The sequence below is a fragment of the Alligator sinensis genome, unplaced genomic scaffold, assembly GCF_000455745.1.
Source record: "Alligator sinensis unplaced genomic scaffold, ASM45574v1 scaffold1018_1, whole genome shotgun sequence".
In the NCBI taxonomy this organism is placed as follows: domain Eukaryota; kingdom Metazoa; phylum Chordata; order Crocodylia; family Alligatoridae; genus Alligator; species Alligator sinensis.
This window is the reverse complement of record NW_005842038.1, coordinates 1,254,284-1,271,725: the sequence shown is the minus strand read 5'-3', so window position 1 is coordinate 1,271,725 and position 17,442 is coordinate 1,254,284. Positions and strand designations below refer to the sequence as shown.

General features: G+C 40.4%; 1 protein-coding gene across 3 annotated transcripts in view; it reads left to right on the top strand.

Moving 5' to 3' along the window:
- PIK3C3 (phosphatidylinositol 3-kinase catalytic subunit type 3) overlaps positions 1–17,442 on the top strand; it is a 134,562-nt gene that overhangs the window by 52,601 nt on the left and 64,519 nt on the right. For all 3 annotated transcript variants that reach the window (XR_003093780.1, XM_006022486.3, XM_025202841.1), the window contains 7 exons: positions 724–840; positions 2,262–2,393; positions 5,604–5,732; positions 7,817–7,886; positions 9,523–9,587; positions 13,563–13,647; positions 15,836–15,910. Coding sequence is in view for 2 of the 3 variants with exons in the window: in XM_006022486.3 (XP_006022548.1) it covers positions 724–840; positions 2,262–2,393; positions 5,604–5,732; positions 7,817–7,886; positions 9,523–9,587; positions 13,563–13,647; positions 15,836–15,910 (673 nt within the window). In the remaining variant the exon portion in view is untranslated. The remainder of the gene's footprint in view (positions 1–723; positions 841–2,261; positions 2,394–5,603; positions 5,733–7,816; positions 7,887–9,522; positions 9,588–13,562; positions 13,648–15,835; positions 15,911–17,442) is intronic.

The following is a 17,442-nucleotide window of genomic DNA, read 5'->3' as shown; positions in this document are numbered from 1 at the left end:
ATTGTGAATCGAATTGAAAACAATTTGAGTGTAACTACTAAAAAACATTTTCCTTTTTGTTTCATTGTTACTTTTTCAAGCACTAGGCTCTAAGAGATTGTTTGTCATCCTGCATCATGTTACTTTTTTTTTTTTTTTTGACAAATGTCCCTTCTTGCTGCACAAGCTTTGACAGGAGAGGTGACTAACTTATGAAGCAAAACTCATTGTTAGTATGGGTGTCAGTAGAAGAGGGTGCTGGAGGACTGAGGGAAAGAAAAAACTTCTGCTTGGCAAACGATGTACAATTTGTGGTGCAGATGTGAAAGCTTTACTGATTTAATGTTGAACAGCCAGGCATCTTGCATTTCAACTTTAGTCTTATGGAGGCTTTTCAGAAACTTCTTTGTGACTTGAGTTGAATGTAAGAGTATTCTACCTGCCAGCTTTCTCGAGCAAGTTAACTGATTTTTGCCCTGTGAATTAGGCTGTCATGCATGAATGTTTGTCACTAAAATTATTGTTGCTATAAATTGAAGTGCATTGAAAGTTCAGATAATTGATTGCCAGCAAGAGCAATTTTGATTATATTTTACAGAAAATGCTGTTCTTTGAATGGATAGCTTTGATAGCTGTTCACTTATCATCAGAAACTCACAGATAGCCCCAAGAATAAATGTACAAATTCCAGATGAAATAATTACAGAACAAAGAACTAATTTTCTTTTTTTCAAACTTACGTAGGGTGATAAGTCTGTCAGGGTTATGCGTTCTCTGCTGGCAGCCCAGCAGACATTTGTAGATCGACTGGTTCATCTAATGAAGGCAGTGCAGCGTGAAAGTGGGAATCGTAAAAAAAAGGTAAATGACGGATTGAAAACCTTGGTTATCTGAGCTTTGAGTTGGAGCGCAGGTGTGCTAAGTTTTCCTGGGGAACTGTTGGTGATGAGGTTATAACAAAGGCATTCTACATTTGTCGAGCATGAATATCTAACATATGTGCGTGCTGGTGTTAAACATAAAACATTTCAGCTCTTCTAGCCTTTCTTAGAAACAGTTTCCTATATACCACATTTTCACCGAAAAGTTTGATGCCATCTCCCCCTCCCCAGGGGATGGTTGATACATATGAATTAAAATTTGGTATATACCTGTAGTTAAGCCCTTGGAGTCCATGTAATAGATTATGTGGCATTTATAACTAGCTTACATCTTTATTAAGATTTCCCTTTTTTTATAGTCAGTTTTCATTGTTCTTTTTCGTGGCGCACAGTATGCTCAATTATAAATATTGCAATAGATTTAGAGAATTTTTGGACATTTCTGGATATCTTTACTTATTCTTGTTTCCATAGTTTTTTTGCAGATCCACAGGGGTATTTTAGGCACCAAATTCCTGTGGATTTTAGTGGAACTTGGGTATCCAAATACCTTTGTGGACTGGCACCTTTATTTCTGGGTTTCTTGGTCATATTCATTCAGTTTGTTCTCCTTAATACCCTTTAGTTTCATGCTTACCAGATTTAGTTGCCTCTCATCTTGCCTCAGATAGTAAGTTTTGCTGGGAAATCGTATTTACTCTGTGCGTGCGTGCGTGCGTGCGTGCGTGAACTTTCTTTGTGGCATCAGACCACTTTTAGTAACCCTTTGGCCAATCTGCGTCTCCAGCTGTTGTTAAAACAATGGTGTGTGCTGCATCTGTCTTCTGTATTGTAGGTAGAAGAAGGTAGGCTGAGCCTTTCAACTGTGGGGTCGTCACTATCTAAGATAGTGCAGTATTGTGCCGTATTGCTGATTGAACATACCATTTAAAACGTAGGCCCTGTTTCTGAAATCTCAGCTGTACAAGCAGTTCATTCCAGTCGAGCCATTAACGTCAGTAGGGCTTCACACAAGTTCAGGTATTGACAAGCATGAAACTAATCGTGGGATTGCGTCCCAAAATTCGAACAGAATAACTAACGATTACTGGAGAAATGTAGAAAGCTGAACACCTTTTTGATAGTAGGTCAATTTACAGAGATACGTATGAATGATTGCAAGAGTATTGTGTCTACTGTATCTGTATGAGCAGTTTCAAATTCCTGGAATCATTTCAGTGGGCATTAAGGATGTATGTATGCTTTGAAGCAGTAAATGTATATTCAGTAAATAATGTAACTTTCTCTGTTATCACACTTGTATCCAACTATTTCAGTTGAACAAGTCCTTATGCTCTTGCTATCCCTTTCTTTTAGACTGGATTTTCCTTCTCATCTAATTAAACTTTTCGGTCTTTTCAGAATGAGAGGCTGCAGGCATTACTAGGAGACAATGAAAAGATGAACTTGGCAGATATGGAACTTATTCCACTTCCTCTAGAACCGCAAGTGAAAATTAAAGGCATCATCCCAGAGAAAGCCACATTGTTTAAGGTAAATGAAGGAGTGAAATGCAACTGTCTCAAGTGTTTAGACTACTGATAGTTTTTCACTTGGGAATTTAACTTGTTACTTCTGAAACTGAGAGGCTAATGCAATTGATTTTAGTGGAGCCAATGCATGATCTAAGCGTGCATAATATGTTCGTTGCTATGGTATTGGAGTGCGGCCATTGCTAAAGTGCTCTGCCTGGAAGGTTATCCTCTGCTTGTGAAGTGTGTATGTAGGTATATTCCAAATTTAAGGAAGATAGCTTGCATACTTGTTAATACCTTTTGTAAAAATGAGTTTTACATGCTCCTCTGAAAGGAATAAAATAGTGAACATTTTGATATCTGGTCAGAGGGAGTTCCTAACTGAAGGCATGCTATAAAAGGTTTGATCTTTCACCTGCAGATTTTGACTTAGGCATGATTTATTCTGATTTTCCCCAAGACAAGTCATTGGATCCAGAACCTTACACTAAAATTTGCAATTGGATAGAGCTAAGCTAATGTTAAAAATATTTAACTCCAGTATTTTGATCTCCCGTTAGTACTCAGAACAAAAACGGCTACACATAATACCATCTAGATAATATTTAGGAAGATCACTTTCACCAGCCCACTGTAGTCTAATTTGTAGGTAGCCAGAATATAGTTCATTGGTCAGATTTGTACTATGCAGGCATAACTTTTAAGCCACCCAAAAAGGTGAAGGACCTCTCAAGCTATTGATGCCATTTGGGTATCCTTACGAAAAAAATGGGGCAGAGTCATAGACGAGTGAAGGGTGTATCCTCTAGATTGAAGATGAGCATCAACCCTTTTGTTTTCGACCGGGCATTGTTCTATTGAGTTGCTACTCTTTCTTGGGCACTGAGAAAGCTGGGAGATTGTATAGTTCAAGTTCGATTTGTGGGACTTGTCAAATTGGGTGTCCTCTGTAACTGCTGACAAGGAAGAGGATCACACAGGCAATTCTAAAGTTTATCATTTATCATTGGTAAAATCCCAGCAGATGTATATAGCAGCCTTGTGTAACATATGTGGGAAGAGGTCAGAGACAGCAGTAGCAATCTGCCACCCCTTCCAAGTCTTGGATAACTCATTTAAAACTCTGAATAGTGTGTAACCTTACTGTCAGGCTGGGTTGCTAGACCAACCCCATCTACTAGCCCTGGCTCTGCATGCAGCATGTGGTGTATGGGTTGGACCCCACCCAGCACACTGCCGCCATCATAGAGGGTCAGTTTGGGGGCACCCCAGATGCCCTGTGCTATATGCAGCGCAGGGTCTGGCCCATGCACTGTAGGCAGCACACATCGTGTGCACAGTGAGCCCCAGGGCCAGGATGTACTGTACACTGTGTATGGTGCTGGACCACCACATTTCACAGAGGGCTGGCACAGGATGTGCACTGCACAGGTGTCCCACTGGACCTGGAGCCAGTTAGCAGGGCACTGCCTGTATTGCGTGCCCTGTGCTGAGTGCAGCACATGCGGCTGGTCCATCCCAGCATGCATTGGCCGTGGGGCTTGCTGTGCACATGTGTGCTGCCCACAGTGCCATGGCTGCTCCAAAGGGGGTTGGTCTATCTCCCGCTCGCAGACCGGATGAGTTTGACATCAGTGAACCAGAGCAACCGTTCTGCTTGTTCAAATAAAACTTGTTCCCAAAAGAAAAGGCAGAATCTAGATACAGTGCTACAGAAAGTGCCGTTGATGTCCAAGTGCACCTCAAACTGAGTAACCTCCATCTTCTGAAACTGCTTCCTGAGGATTAAAACAGTTCAGAGGCTCAGTGGTAATTGGCAGGTCTGCAGGGTCAGAAGGACAGAAAAGGGCTGCTGTGCCTGGCGGATTAGTTGCACACGAACAGTTCCAGTGAAACAGCTCAATTAAAAATCTCCATTTGTATACCTCGTTGTTTTTGTTTCATTTCTCATTTGCTCAGTTACAATACATGAATTTATTCAAGTAGATAATTGATCTTCTTCAGTTCATTTCATGGGGAGGTGGGGAGCAGGACTGCAAACAGAATTAAATTAGTTCTTCAAAAAAAGATAATTAAAGGGAATTTTCACTTGCACTAAGTAAATTAAGTAGGCAATTCATTAAGATTTCCTACCCCTAGCATTTCTTTGGAGTGTTTAATTTAATTGAGGTTTTTTATTTCCTTTCTGGTCAGTTTAAATTGTTTGGCTCTGACAACTTAGTCTACTGCTTCCAAGCTTGCTTATGTATTTATTTATTTTGACTATCCAAACTAAAGCTTCCTTTAATTACAGGAATACAATAATGTATTTTGAGGTTTCCCACTGGGTAGAGAGTCTAGGAATTTCACAGCCTAAAAGTTTCTGGAGGCAAACTTTTGATAACTGGCAATAGTACTTTCTTGATGCTGAGTTTTGGACTGGTGAGAGCCAGCCTCTTTGGCAGGTGTGCCACAAATGAGCCTTGTGCCTTCCCTGAGTGCCACTGGTCATGGCCAGCATAACAGGTGGCACCTTAGGGTGGGAGCAAATTGAAGGGGGCAGCAAAATCAGTGTGCACATACCTCACTGCGGGATTCCTCGGGGGTCACTGCTCCAGGGCTCCGTCTAACGCCAGCTCCCATCAGGTTCTAGGTTCATTACAAGAGAGGGTGGCAAATATTGGTTGCCTAGGGCAGCAAAAATCCTTTTACCACTTCCGACTGGTCCCCTTTTTCTGCCTGACCTGCTGCTCTGATTTTTGCTTCCTTCTTGATCGGCCACTGTTCTGCCTGCCCCCTCCCAGTATGGCACAGAATACACACAGAGGATGCCTGTGGCACTTAGTGCTCCTTGGTTGAAGCCCAGGGCAGCAATGCTATGAGCACAGTTCTACCAACGTTTAGAGCTTAGTGCACAACCAGTGCTTCCTGTACTTCCCCTGGCATAGCCAAGGGGATGTAGAGAGAGATGGGGGAGTGGGAATTGCTTTGAGATGCTAAACCATAGAGGGACCTTTTGATTATCTTTGCTAACTTCCACAAATACATTTTTGTAACTGAATTTGGCACCTTGATTAGCAGCCTTATCACTTGGGATGGATCATGCAAGAAGGCCAGAAAGAAAGAGAAACATTTTATGTGTACTAGAATGTAGAGGAAGCTATTTGTAGCCTAAACTTGTGACACATTTGAAGGTGTGAGAATTGGATTTGTTCTGCTGTACATGGATGTGGCATACTTTCCTTTCCAGAGTGCCCTAATGCCTGCCCAGTTATTCTTCAAAACAGAAGATGGAGGCAAATACCCCGTAATATTTAAACATGGTGACGATTTACGTCAGGATCAACTTATTCTTCAAATTATTTCGCTCATGGACAAGGTAAGAAGCACTAACCAAAGGTCTGTTTTTCATAGATTTCTAGGGTCAGAAGGGACCTTGTAGATCATTGAGTCCAACCCCCCGCTCTACGCAGGAAAGAGCGCTGGGGTTAAATAACTCCAGCTGGTTCCTATCTAAGTATTTCTTGAACATCTCCAAGGTAGGGGAAAGCACCACCTCCCTTGGAAGCCCATTCCGTATTTTGGCAACCCTCACCATAAAAATTTCTTCCTGATATCCAATCTAAATCTACTCTTCTTTAGTTTGCAGCTGTTGTTTCTAGTAACCCCAAGGGGCACCCTAGTAAACAGAGTATTCCCTATTCCCTGCTGACTCCCCATGACGAGTTTGTAGACAGCCACAAGATCACCTCTCAGCCTTCTCTTGTGGAAGCTGAAAAGATTCAGGTCCCTCAGTCTGTCTTCATAGGCTTTTATCCATAGGCCCTCAAACATACGAGTAGCCCTTCTCTGAACCCTTTCAAGGTTGTCCACATCCCTTTTGAAGTGCGGCGCCCAAAACTGGACACAGTACTCCAACTGCGGTCTGACCAGTGCTGCACAGAGGGGAAGTATCACCTCCCTAGACCTGCTCGTGATACGCCTACTGATGCAAAACAGAGTGCAGTTAGCCTTACTTATTACCTGGTCACGCTGGTGACTCATGTTCATTTTTGCGTTGACCAAGACTCCGAGATACCTTTCCACTGTTATGGTACTCAGAATGGTACTTCCCAGTCTGTAGGTGATTTGGAGATTCTTTCTCCCCAGGTGCAGCACCTTGCACTTATCCTTGTTGAATTGCATCCTATTCTGATCTGCCCACTTCCTCAGTTTATCCAAATCTGCCTGGATTCACTCCCTGCCCTCCAGTGTGTTTACTGTAGCCCATAGTTTGGTGTCGTCTGCAAATTTGGACAGAGTGCTTTCAGCCCCCTCGTCCAAATCACTGATGAAGATATTGAACAGCACTGGTCCAAGGACAGAGCCCTGGGGAACACTACTTCCCACATCTCTCCAGGGAGAAACCACCCCATCCACCACCACTCTCTAGGTGCATCCCATAAGCCACCCACCTTACTGTGAAAAAATCCACATCACAGCTACTCAGTTTGCTTGTAAGAATTGGGTGCAACACTATGTCAAAAGCCTTTTTAAAGTATACGTAGATAACATCTGTCTCCACCTCTGCATCTAAGCACTTCGTGACCTGGTCATAAAAAGAGACCAGGTTAGTCAGGCAGGATCTGCCTGCTATAAACCCATACTGGGTGCCCCTTAACATTGTATTACCTGCTGGCCCCCCACAAATGTGATCCTTTATGATTTTTTCTAAGATCTTGCCAAGAATAGAGGTGAAGCTAACCGGCCTATAACTACCCAGGTCTTCCTTCCTCCCCTTCTTGAAAATAAGGGACCACAGTGACCCTTTTCCAGTCTTCTGGGACTTGTCTTGAGTGCCACAGGTGCTCAAACAGTTGCATCAGTGGTATTGCTATGACACCGGCCAGTTCCTTTAGTACCCTGGGATGAAGATCATTGGGGCCCACCGACTTAAATATGTCCAGCCTGTCCAAGTGCCCCCTCACTAGGTCAGCACTAACCGTAGGTGGATTGGTATTTCTCTCATGCCAGACTGTAAAGTCTCATGGGGAAGAGTGTTTGTATCTGTGTCCAGGAACGCAGATGTGAAGAAGTCATTTAAAAGCTCCACTTTATCCAATCTCTTTCACTGCCTACTTTTGCTTATGCAAGCTGGGGGAACTGACATCTTTGAGTAAAGGCAAGGGTAGGAAAAGCATCTGAGCATGCTTAACTCGGTTCTTTTTTTTCTTATTATCTTTTTTTCTTTTTTTTTCTTCTTTTTTTTATAGCTATTGCATTCCAAGAAGTCTTAGTTTTTCCAGGCTTTTTTTTTTTTATGTAAGCAAATGTCTTGACTGGCCTAGGAAGGGTTCGAGCAGACAGACATAAATATGACTTGGCTTGGAACAGAGTTCCCTGAGTAGAGGACAAGCTGCTGTATAGCTTAACTCTGTTATGAAAACCAGTTTATTCCACTTGTCTTTTATATTTTTCTCATAGCTTTTGCGTAAGGAGAATCTGGATTTGAAACTGACCCCGTACAAAGTACTGGCTACTAGCACAAAACATGGTAAGGTTATTTTTTTTTTCCTAAATAATAGACAATAGCCAGGCATTTTTTGCATCTACCTTCATTCAGTTACTGTCCACAGCAAGTGTCTTGGTTTGATGTAGGTGGAAGGTACAGTAGACTTTAGACGGTAAAATGGTGATGATTCCCTTTTGGCTTTGCAGTAATCCTGAAACTAGTTCATAAATATTGTGTTGTTATTGTTGTTGCTCATTTTCCATCACTTTGCCCCAGCTTCATCAAGTTCTTATGCATCTCTTAGTTAACAAAACCTTGGTACAGATTGCCAAGTTATTGTTGCTAATGAGCTAGATTTACTTCTCTTCCTCTCTCATTTTTGATTATGGTATTTAGCATGTTGAACCTTCTGCTTTTTTTTTTTTTTGGTATTACCTCCTGGGGTGGAATCATAATTCTTCCACCCTCAGACTGGCTTCTGGGCATACAGCATCCTGCAGTTCAAATGTATTTATCCAGAAGGTCCAGTTGTGTTTGCTACCTTCCCTGCAGCAAACTGAATATTCATGAAAATAGTCACACCGTAGGTATATCGATAAATGGACCACCACATCTTATATAGTTCCAAGTTTGTACTTCTTTGATGGTTAAAACATTCTTCTAAATTCCAAAAGAATTTAGAATATCTCTTTTTCCTTGCTAATGTTTATCCCCCAACCTCCGATTTTTTTTGTAGGCAGTTATCATGTAAGATATCTTAGTCTCCATTTTGTTAGGCTTGACAAGTACTAAGATCAGTACTTGAAATGTACTGATCTTAGTAACAGCCTTTTACATAAAACTTTCTCTTGTTTCACACTAATGTAAAATCTTGAAAATTCTTTATTCCTTTAAAAAATATTTTAGGTTTCCTAATACATGGTAATATCTTGACCTTAAAGAAAGCATTAAAGTACAGTTCTGTATTACAGTAAGCTGTCATTGGCTAACACTGCTTTGGAGAGCCATTGTGAATTATTGAAATTTAAGAATTAGTAGCTTACAATTCAGGACAAAACTTAAGGGATACTATTATATAAGCATGCTACCCATATATTTGAAAAGTGTAGTGTAATATAGGTCTTGAAGGGTGAGAAGAAATGAATTTTGGATTGTGAAAATGAGTTAAATTTTCATGAAAAGGATATCTTGATATTTGCATTTTAGAATAAAAACCAGAAAGCTTCTGTTGTTTCATACCGTTATATGGAGGCCTGGTGGAATTTTCTCCATACCATTATTCTTCTCATGATTCTGAAACAATAAAATAAATGTCAGCTTATCTGTGTAGTTTTCTATAGGAAGCTCAGGTCCCATTTATAAGCAGTTGTGGGGTCTGGAATTTGGACTGCAAGACAAAGTAAGAAAATGAGGTTTACCTCCAACATTGCTGCTAAATGGATAATGTTAAAAAAGCAGTTGATTAAATCTTTATGTATTCAAAATGTTGCACAGGAGTTTGCTTTTCAAAAGCATCCTTGCAGTTGTCATAAGCGTCTTGCGCCAGGTTAGATGTAGAAGCACAGCTTTACCAGTCAAGTGAAGCAGGCTGGAAGACTAGAGCAGTGGTGGTTTGTCTGCAACATGCTATTTTTCACTTCATACATTCGGCACTGAGGATTCTGCTTTTGTGTTACAGGTTTCATGCAGTTTATTCAGTCAGTCCCTGTGGCAGAAGTTCTTGCAACTGAAGAGAGTATACAGGTAAGTGATATGGCGTGTGTCTTATTCATTCTTTAATTGCCCAGATGACATAACCAAAAGCTGGGTTTTTTCCAGAATCCTTTTTTCTTTGAAAAACATTCTTATATTCTGTTTTTTAAGCCACAAGTTCTTTATTTTTGAAAATAAAGCTCCATACTGAAGATCTTTTGTATAAGTACATTATACTTTTAATTGGCCATGTTAGTTTTAAGGACTTGGAACAAAGGTCAGGTTGTTTTGACACCGGTGTTCTGACATTGCTTTGTTGATGAATGAGTAGTTTTAAATGCCTCATGTTTCATTTAAAATAGATTTTAATTACATTTTAGATCTGCTGCCATTCAGAGTCCTGAAAATCAATTTTGAATAAATACCAAAGCTTTTTGCTGTATAAACTAGGTTTTTGGGAGCATCTTTTCACTCATAGTATTATAGAGCTCTTCTTTCACTAAAAGTGGATTATAGCTTTACAAGGATGCCAATACAGGGCTGTGATACTAGTTAGTGCAAAATTTCTGTAACCTTCTTTGCATCTGTTATAGCAGGACTGTCCAATTTCCAGGCAGTCAACCAGCCTTGCGGGCCGCAGTCCTGGGGCCTGCATGAGTTATGGTCTGCAGACCAAGGGCCTCTCATCACATGGGCAGCCTCCTTCCTTGAATCCCCCACCCCGTGCACAGTACAGGCAGCCCAGGTCCGCCTCGCCTCCTGGCCATTTGTGCTGTGCAGGCAGCCCACCCCCTAGCACCCCTGCAACACAGGCAGTTTGCCATCTCTCCAAGCTGCATGCACAGCCCACCCCACTCCTCCTGGCCATTTGCCCACCTGCAGTATAGGTAGCCCAGCTCCTTTCTCATGTACACTGAAAGCAGTCTGGTCCCTCCCCTGCCATGTGTGCAATTCAGTCATGCCAGCTCTCTCCTGCTGTGCCACCCTGTCCTCAGGAGTGGGGGTAGGACGTAGAAGCTGGAGGAGTGCTGGGGAGCCATAATGGGAGCCTGTGGGCCACATGCTAACCCTTTGGGGGCCACCTGGACAGTCCTATGTCATTGTTAAAATGGTTGGTAGTGATAGACATAATGTAAGTGCTGTGTAGCAAAGCTTACATGGAAGTTGCAGCTAAAATACTGCTTCACCAGGCATCTTCCATTATAGCACAAGTTAAAAGTCCTTGGGGGAAGAAAATTCCATCAGCAGTTCTGTGCCACATGTAGTGCCTTCTGTCATACTTGGAGTCTACGGTTTTGCACAGTAATTTCTGTGTTTATATGATACTAAAGTTTCCATCTGATCATACACTACCTAAAAATGCTAGGATGAACATAAAGTATGCATATAAAAATACAGACAATATTATTCTTTGATCACTCAGGTTAGGAAATGACACAGAGAAAGCTGAGTATGCATCTCCAGCTTTTTCTTGCTACTTATGTATTATATTGTACAACAACCCTAAGTTTCAAATATCATGCCCTTTCTAAAACTTCTGACCTGTATTCTTATCTGGCAAACTTTCTTCTATTTTTATTCTTTTGTTCTAACATACCTTGAACCCATCCGTCTGTGCGACCGTGGTATAAATTGTATGAAGGCATTTTTTTTTAAATGCTGTAGAGTCCCCAAATGAGACGGTAGCCACATTGCGTTTGCACTGAAACTAGAATAATAGTTTGCTTTGAAGATCCTGCAATCTAAATAGAAAAGACAGATGAAAAAATAGGAGGCAAAATAGCATCTCTCCTGAGATCACATAACAGGTTGACACAGTCAAAAACCCCTTAGGTCTCCTGGGCCTTAGTCCAGTGTGCGATCCATTAGATAAACATTTTCTCCTAATAGCCAGTAGCATAGATGGTATAGGATAGGACAGGACAGTGGTAGAAATATTTTAGTACTGAACCTTTGCTACTTCAGATGCAGCTACTGGAAAATTAACTGAGCTGCACAACTAAACAGTCTGTATTGACCAGTGGTTCTCAACCAGGGTGCTGCGGCATCCTCGGGTGCCTTCAGATCCTTTCAAGAGTGTCATGGGCTGCCATGCAACATTAGTACTGGTAGGTGTGCAAGGATGATTCACTAGATAAACCCAGAAATTTAATGTAGGAACCGATAGTATTAAAAACAGTCTGACCCATTAGGATATTTCTGAGTTCTTTGCAACAGGAAAAAACATTCTATTATGCTTCCATATTCAAAAAGTGAGAAAAAAACTAAAAGCTGGCATTTTCTGAGGCATTCTTTGAGTCTAATGAAGAGTGCTGTGAAGGTTGAGGACCACTGGTATAGACAAATGAACTGCTATTTTTATCTGCGTAGGTTTTACTCACGGTGCCTGTTCAGTATGTGTGCATTCATTCTTATCAGTTCCTAGCATTGTGCACTATAATTTCGATTGGAAGTTGCAGAGAAAGTAATATGCAGGTTGTATTTGAGGAATATTGGATGAAAGAATTCAGCCCTGGGTTGTAATAGATGCATGCCAGCAGGAAGAATTAAGCTTCTATGTGCAAACTTTGTCAGCAGTTTTCGGTGGCCTAATTACGCAGCTTTGAAGTTTTCAGTGGGTTTTTAGTGTAAAATTTCCTGGGTTTGTTTTCTTGTACGATAAACACAGAGCTTTTCTGCCCTGGGCTTGGATGCAGTTGCCAAGCTTTTAAATTGTGTCTTAGTAGGTAGGGTTTGCTTCAGCACAGCCAAGAGATAGGGGCAACAGAAAGCTTCCTCGTCAAATCCTCCAGCATATGAGAGCAGGACTCTTTTCTTCCATATAGCATTTAAAAATCCTGTCTAGAATCTTTCAGTAGCACCTGGGATTAGACTTGACTAATCGGCAGATCTCCGGTGCATCGTGGGACAAAAAAGTATGTGTAGAAATGTCCTTTAGGCCTTTTACTATTCACAGAGCCTCTCCTCTTACACTCAGATCTCCCTTATGTTTAGGGCAATCTAGTTGACCGGAAACTTTGTGATGCACACTTGCACAGCTTCTCTTTATGTGGCCATTTATTGAAAAACTGCTAATTTACCTTCAGTTTGTGGGTTGAACAGTGCTAATTTGGTCAGACCAAAATTGGTTTCTTTTGGAATGAGGGTAAGAGTCGAGTTCAATGCCAGTTTTCAATAGGAAACCTTATTAATTTCCTTTTTAGTATCACTGAGGCTGTGTTCATATAGCACAGTGCATTGCCACACATAGAGCACTGAGCTACTTGCAGATGAACTTGCTTATTGGGAACAATGTAGCTGTCATAGCCCTGGCAAAGCAACACATTAAACTGTTGTGCTGCTTACCTAGGCTAATTAACCAAACTAAAGTGCTAGGTTAATTAATATGACTATGCTGCTTTCTAGTACTTGAGCTGGATGGAGTGTCTATGCATAAAGCTGCCTTGCGCTGTATGGACATACCCTTGATTTGTTTGTTTTTGAAGCAATGTTGTAGGGAGAGATGTAATGTTAAGTGCATGTTCTCAGATGTGTTTCCCAGTGTCTTTATTAATTTGAACTGCTATTGTTGTTTTAATTTTTGCTGGCCTAGCACAAACTATATTTACAGCAGAAGCATTTCACAGTCATGGTAATTAGGCCAGAAGCCTGCAAAGCAAATTTAACTTTATGGGATTATTTTAAAGAAAGAAGAGCCCTTCAGTTTGTGACAAAGTGACTCTAAATCCATGTCTTCTGAAGAAAATAAGAAGAGGCTAATAAACATAAACTAAACAGTGCCGTAGCACCGAAGTGGAATTTGCTTGATTTTCCTTTGTTTAATGTTATCTGACAGTTCTGAGAATAACACTTTTAGCATGCAGCGTTGACAGTCTCTAAGTAGTAAGATTAATAACTGAGCAGGATTTTTACAAATAGACTATGGTAATAAGTTTAGCCCACGCTATAAACTGCTAACTCTTCGATCAGCCCCGAAGATAGTTGCCAGCTATGTCGAGTAAGCAAGTGTTTTTGATGTATTCTCAGAACTTCTTCAGGAAGCATGCACCAAGTGATACTGGGCCTCATGGAATAAGTGCAGAGGTGATGGATACTTATGTGAAGAGCTGTGGTAAGTTATGGACATTTTCTTAATAGTTTGCTGCATGTACAAAGGACAGAGTGTGATTGTTAGATCGGTGGAGTTTGAGTAGTGTTCAGCTGAGCATTATGTAGGGATCATTAAACTGACAACAAGAAGGAACATTGACTATGAGAAATAAGGGGAATGTACCCATTATGTGGCATTATGATGACACAGATAAACAGGGGATAACTAATGAGCACCTTGCTTTTCCAACCATACCATTGCATCACTTGTTTTCCTACCTCTGAACACGAGGCCGGAACATAAATATCCTTGCCCTTATCCCATGTTGAACTAACTTGAGCCAGAATTAAAAATAGATCCTTTTCCTTGTCTTCAGCTCCACTGAATATAAACCTAGTTACTCCGAGGTGATGTTTCTTGATTACAAAATCAAAATGTGGCTTCTGTCTTAGTGGAAGAAAACTGAAAATACATAAGTGTGTACAAGGAGCTCCTATTTCTGTTGGTGCAGACCCTGGCAATGGAAAAATCCTTCTGGGGAAGAGCATATGGCATAAATGAGATTGCAGCCACCTGTATTAGAGAGGTTCGTGCAGCCCCAGAAGTGATCTACACTTTCTGATGAGAGTATTGTAATATCTCTCTGTCTTTCCTGCAAGCGATTGGTGGAAATTAAGTGCCCCCTTCTCCCTAGAAACCGTCTTGAAAGACAGTTTCTCCTGTCTCTCCTTTCCTCTAGGGGCCATAATAATGCAGGGAGAGATAAATTACATCCCTTATCGGTGTTAGGCAGAAGGTTAAATTATTAAAGCTGATTTTAAAATCTTTTGCGATTTGTTCTTTTTTTTTTTTTTTCTACTTTCCTGTCTGACATTAATGAGAATAGACTAATTTGATTTCTGTTTATTTCTAGCACAGTGTTAAAGCAGTCATATAAATAGCAGGTATAGCTTGCAAAGTTTCCTGTGGTATTCAATTGAAAAAAAAATCATGCATGAATCTGCTTAGACATAATGTATATTTTGGTTCAAAATTAACCTGGCAGCATGACTCCAGTGCTTTCTCCACAAATGTTAGTGGCTCACCCTTTGGAAGGCTGTGTTGGACCCTACTAGCTATGGTAATGCCATTACTGTGCGCGTTGTTAGTGATCTCTGGGGGTACGGGCCATGCACAGGTGTTAGTTTGTACCAGGAGAATCACTGCTCTCCCAGTAGTAATTGCTATTCCATAGGCATTCATTGATTTCCTTGTGGAAGAAGTATGCCCCATCCATAAGAGCAATCTTCCAGGTTGACACATGGAAGATCTCCCTTGCAAGAAATATTCTCTTACTACAATGAATGCAGTATGCTTGAATGCTCTGATTGGGAGGAGTTAAGCTATAGCTTCCCTTGCGCCTTTCCCCACTGCTGGCTTCTCCCAATCAGAGATGGGATTCTGCCGCTGCCTTCCCCTTGCCCCCTCCAGGCCTTTCCAAGACTGGAGGGACCCCAGTCTAGGGAAGGCTCAGAGAGCAGTGGCAAATAGACTCCTCTCCAGCTTCCCCCGCACCCTTCCCTGATGAGGGGGACCCTGATTGGGGGGAAAGGGTGTGTTTTCAGGATGGAGTGGGAAGATTTCTATTTTTTTTTAATTTGTAGCAGTAGAAATGAATGCCTCTGTATAGCCTTAGTTGCAATGTAATTGTCACCACTAAAATTGATTCTTAGTTCCCCCATATTTCTGGCACAAAAGTCCTATATACGGTACTTGAAACACGCTTTGTAAACAAGCAAGCATTTCTGAATGTCTTTGAATTTTTTATTTGTACCTTTCTTAGTCCTATATAAGTTAAAGTAATACTATACTGATTGAATGCTGGAAAAATGGAGTGTCTCATAACTTAAATGATAGTCCTGTATCTATCCAGTATTATATAGATAGGTATGGTGTATGTATACGCATAACCTACAGTAATGATATACAAGTGAAATACTAAGAAATATTTATTAATGGCATATTTTTGTATTTCATTTTCTGTTAATGTCACTCTAATTTTATTCCAAAAACGTTTCCTTAAATCCCAACATGATCTTTATCTTCTCTACCACATTCCTTCTTGTGATCTCAGTGCTAACGTGTCAACATGCATATGAGTACCAGTGGTATGAAACACGACTTCTAGAAGTTGAAATATTTCTGTTTTATAATTTACTTGTTATTGCAGCTGGTTACTGTGTGATTACCTATATCCTTGGAGTTGGAGACAGACATCTGGATAATCTTTTGCTAACAAAAACAGGTAATTTATTTTAAATCAACTACTTCAGTGCTGTTTGCAAATACATCTTGGCAACATTTTACTGCATTTTACCTTACAGCCATAACGTTTGATAAACCTGTTCTATGTTAAATCACATTCCTGTTTATGGAGACATCATAACATCTAAGGTCATACTTGATTTAGCAAGGTAAGCTTTAGGTTGAAAGTACATACATAATGGAGTGTGTTAGAGCTGGTATACAAGTGCAGATGGCAGCATGCTTATTTTTGTACTCTCTCTCCCTGTTTTATTTCCACGTATCATGCCTTTTTTTCTGAATGCTGAGGGGGGGAAAAAATTGCAGTTTTAAAAACAGGCTGCACAATTGATTTTTTTTTCCCCTCGGTAGACATATGTATAAATAATGGGAACAATAATAAAATGCTTGTTCTCTGAAAATAGCGGACTAGGTTTTAGTTAATTACAAAATCTTGCGTGTTGACTGAAAAGCGCCTTGTTCGGGAAACATCACATTAATAGATTAAAATGAAATTGAACTGCTTTTTTCTAACCACTTTTCTAATTATTTTTTTTGTCCTAAAGTCAGGAAATATGGCGCACATAACTTAAAACGGTGTCAGTAAGCACACATTCTGTTTTCTGAGGAAGCCGAAAAACAATGGTACAATTAATTGGGTAATTAGAAAGTAATGCCAGTTCAAAAAAATCCTAATCGGTTTTATAAAACAATTTAATTTTTCATTAGATTGTTATTGGTACTTCATAGGCTTCTTTAACACCCAATCTCAAAGCAATTTCAAGATCGATTAATTGCATGTGTCTGTTGTAAAAAGACTTTATGCAGACAGATTTGGCATCTATTACACGCTCGACTGCATTCCAAATACAGTAGAAGTTTAAACACTTATTAGCACTAGTTATATTGATAGTAGATGCATCTTGGTACAATAATCAAAATTATTCTGGTTAGTCTTTGCAGCTCTAATGCTTACTCTTTGACCAGAAGCACTCGTGTGTCTTTCCATAATTATAGATCTTGCAGGAGTGGAGTAGTGTAGTGCATCACAGCGTGTTAAATTAATGGCAAATCACAGGGTTAAGCATTCTGAAACCAGGGGATCAGATATCATAACATCCAGATAAGTTGATTTGAGATGGGCAAAGGTTGAAAGCATCAGCAACTAGTATTTGAAAACAATATTTAAAGTTAAATCAAACTTGTATGTACAGGCTAGTGTATCATTTAACATTAGGGCTATCATGTTCATCCCTACTCTTCTTGTTCTCTTGCTTCATCCTAGTATAAAATTAACTTGCTGCATTTTGTCTTGATTTCCTGGGTCAGGTATAGGCACAGTCTCACTTTCATTCTGTTGTGTTAAAAACCCTTTTTATGTTGGACACTAATTCCAGAAATGAAAAATAAATGGGAAGCCAGGTCTCTGTCTTCCTGGATGGACATTAACCACCAAGGTACAGTCAGGTTTCTTCCAGCACTCTTTGGTCCAGTGAGCATTACATTTTCTGTATCATGGCTGTATGGGTAGTA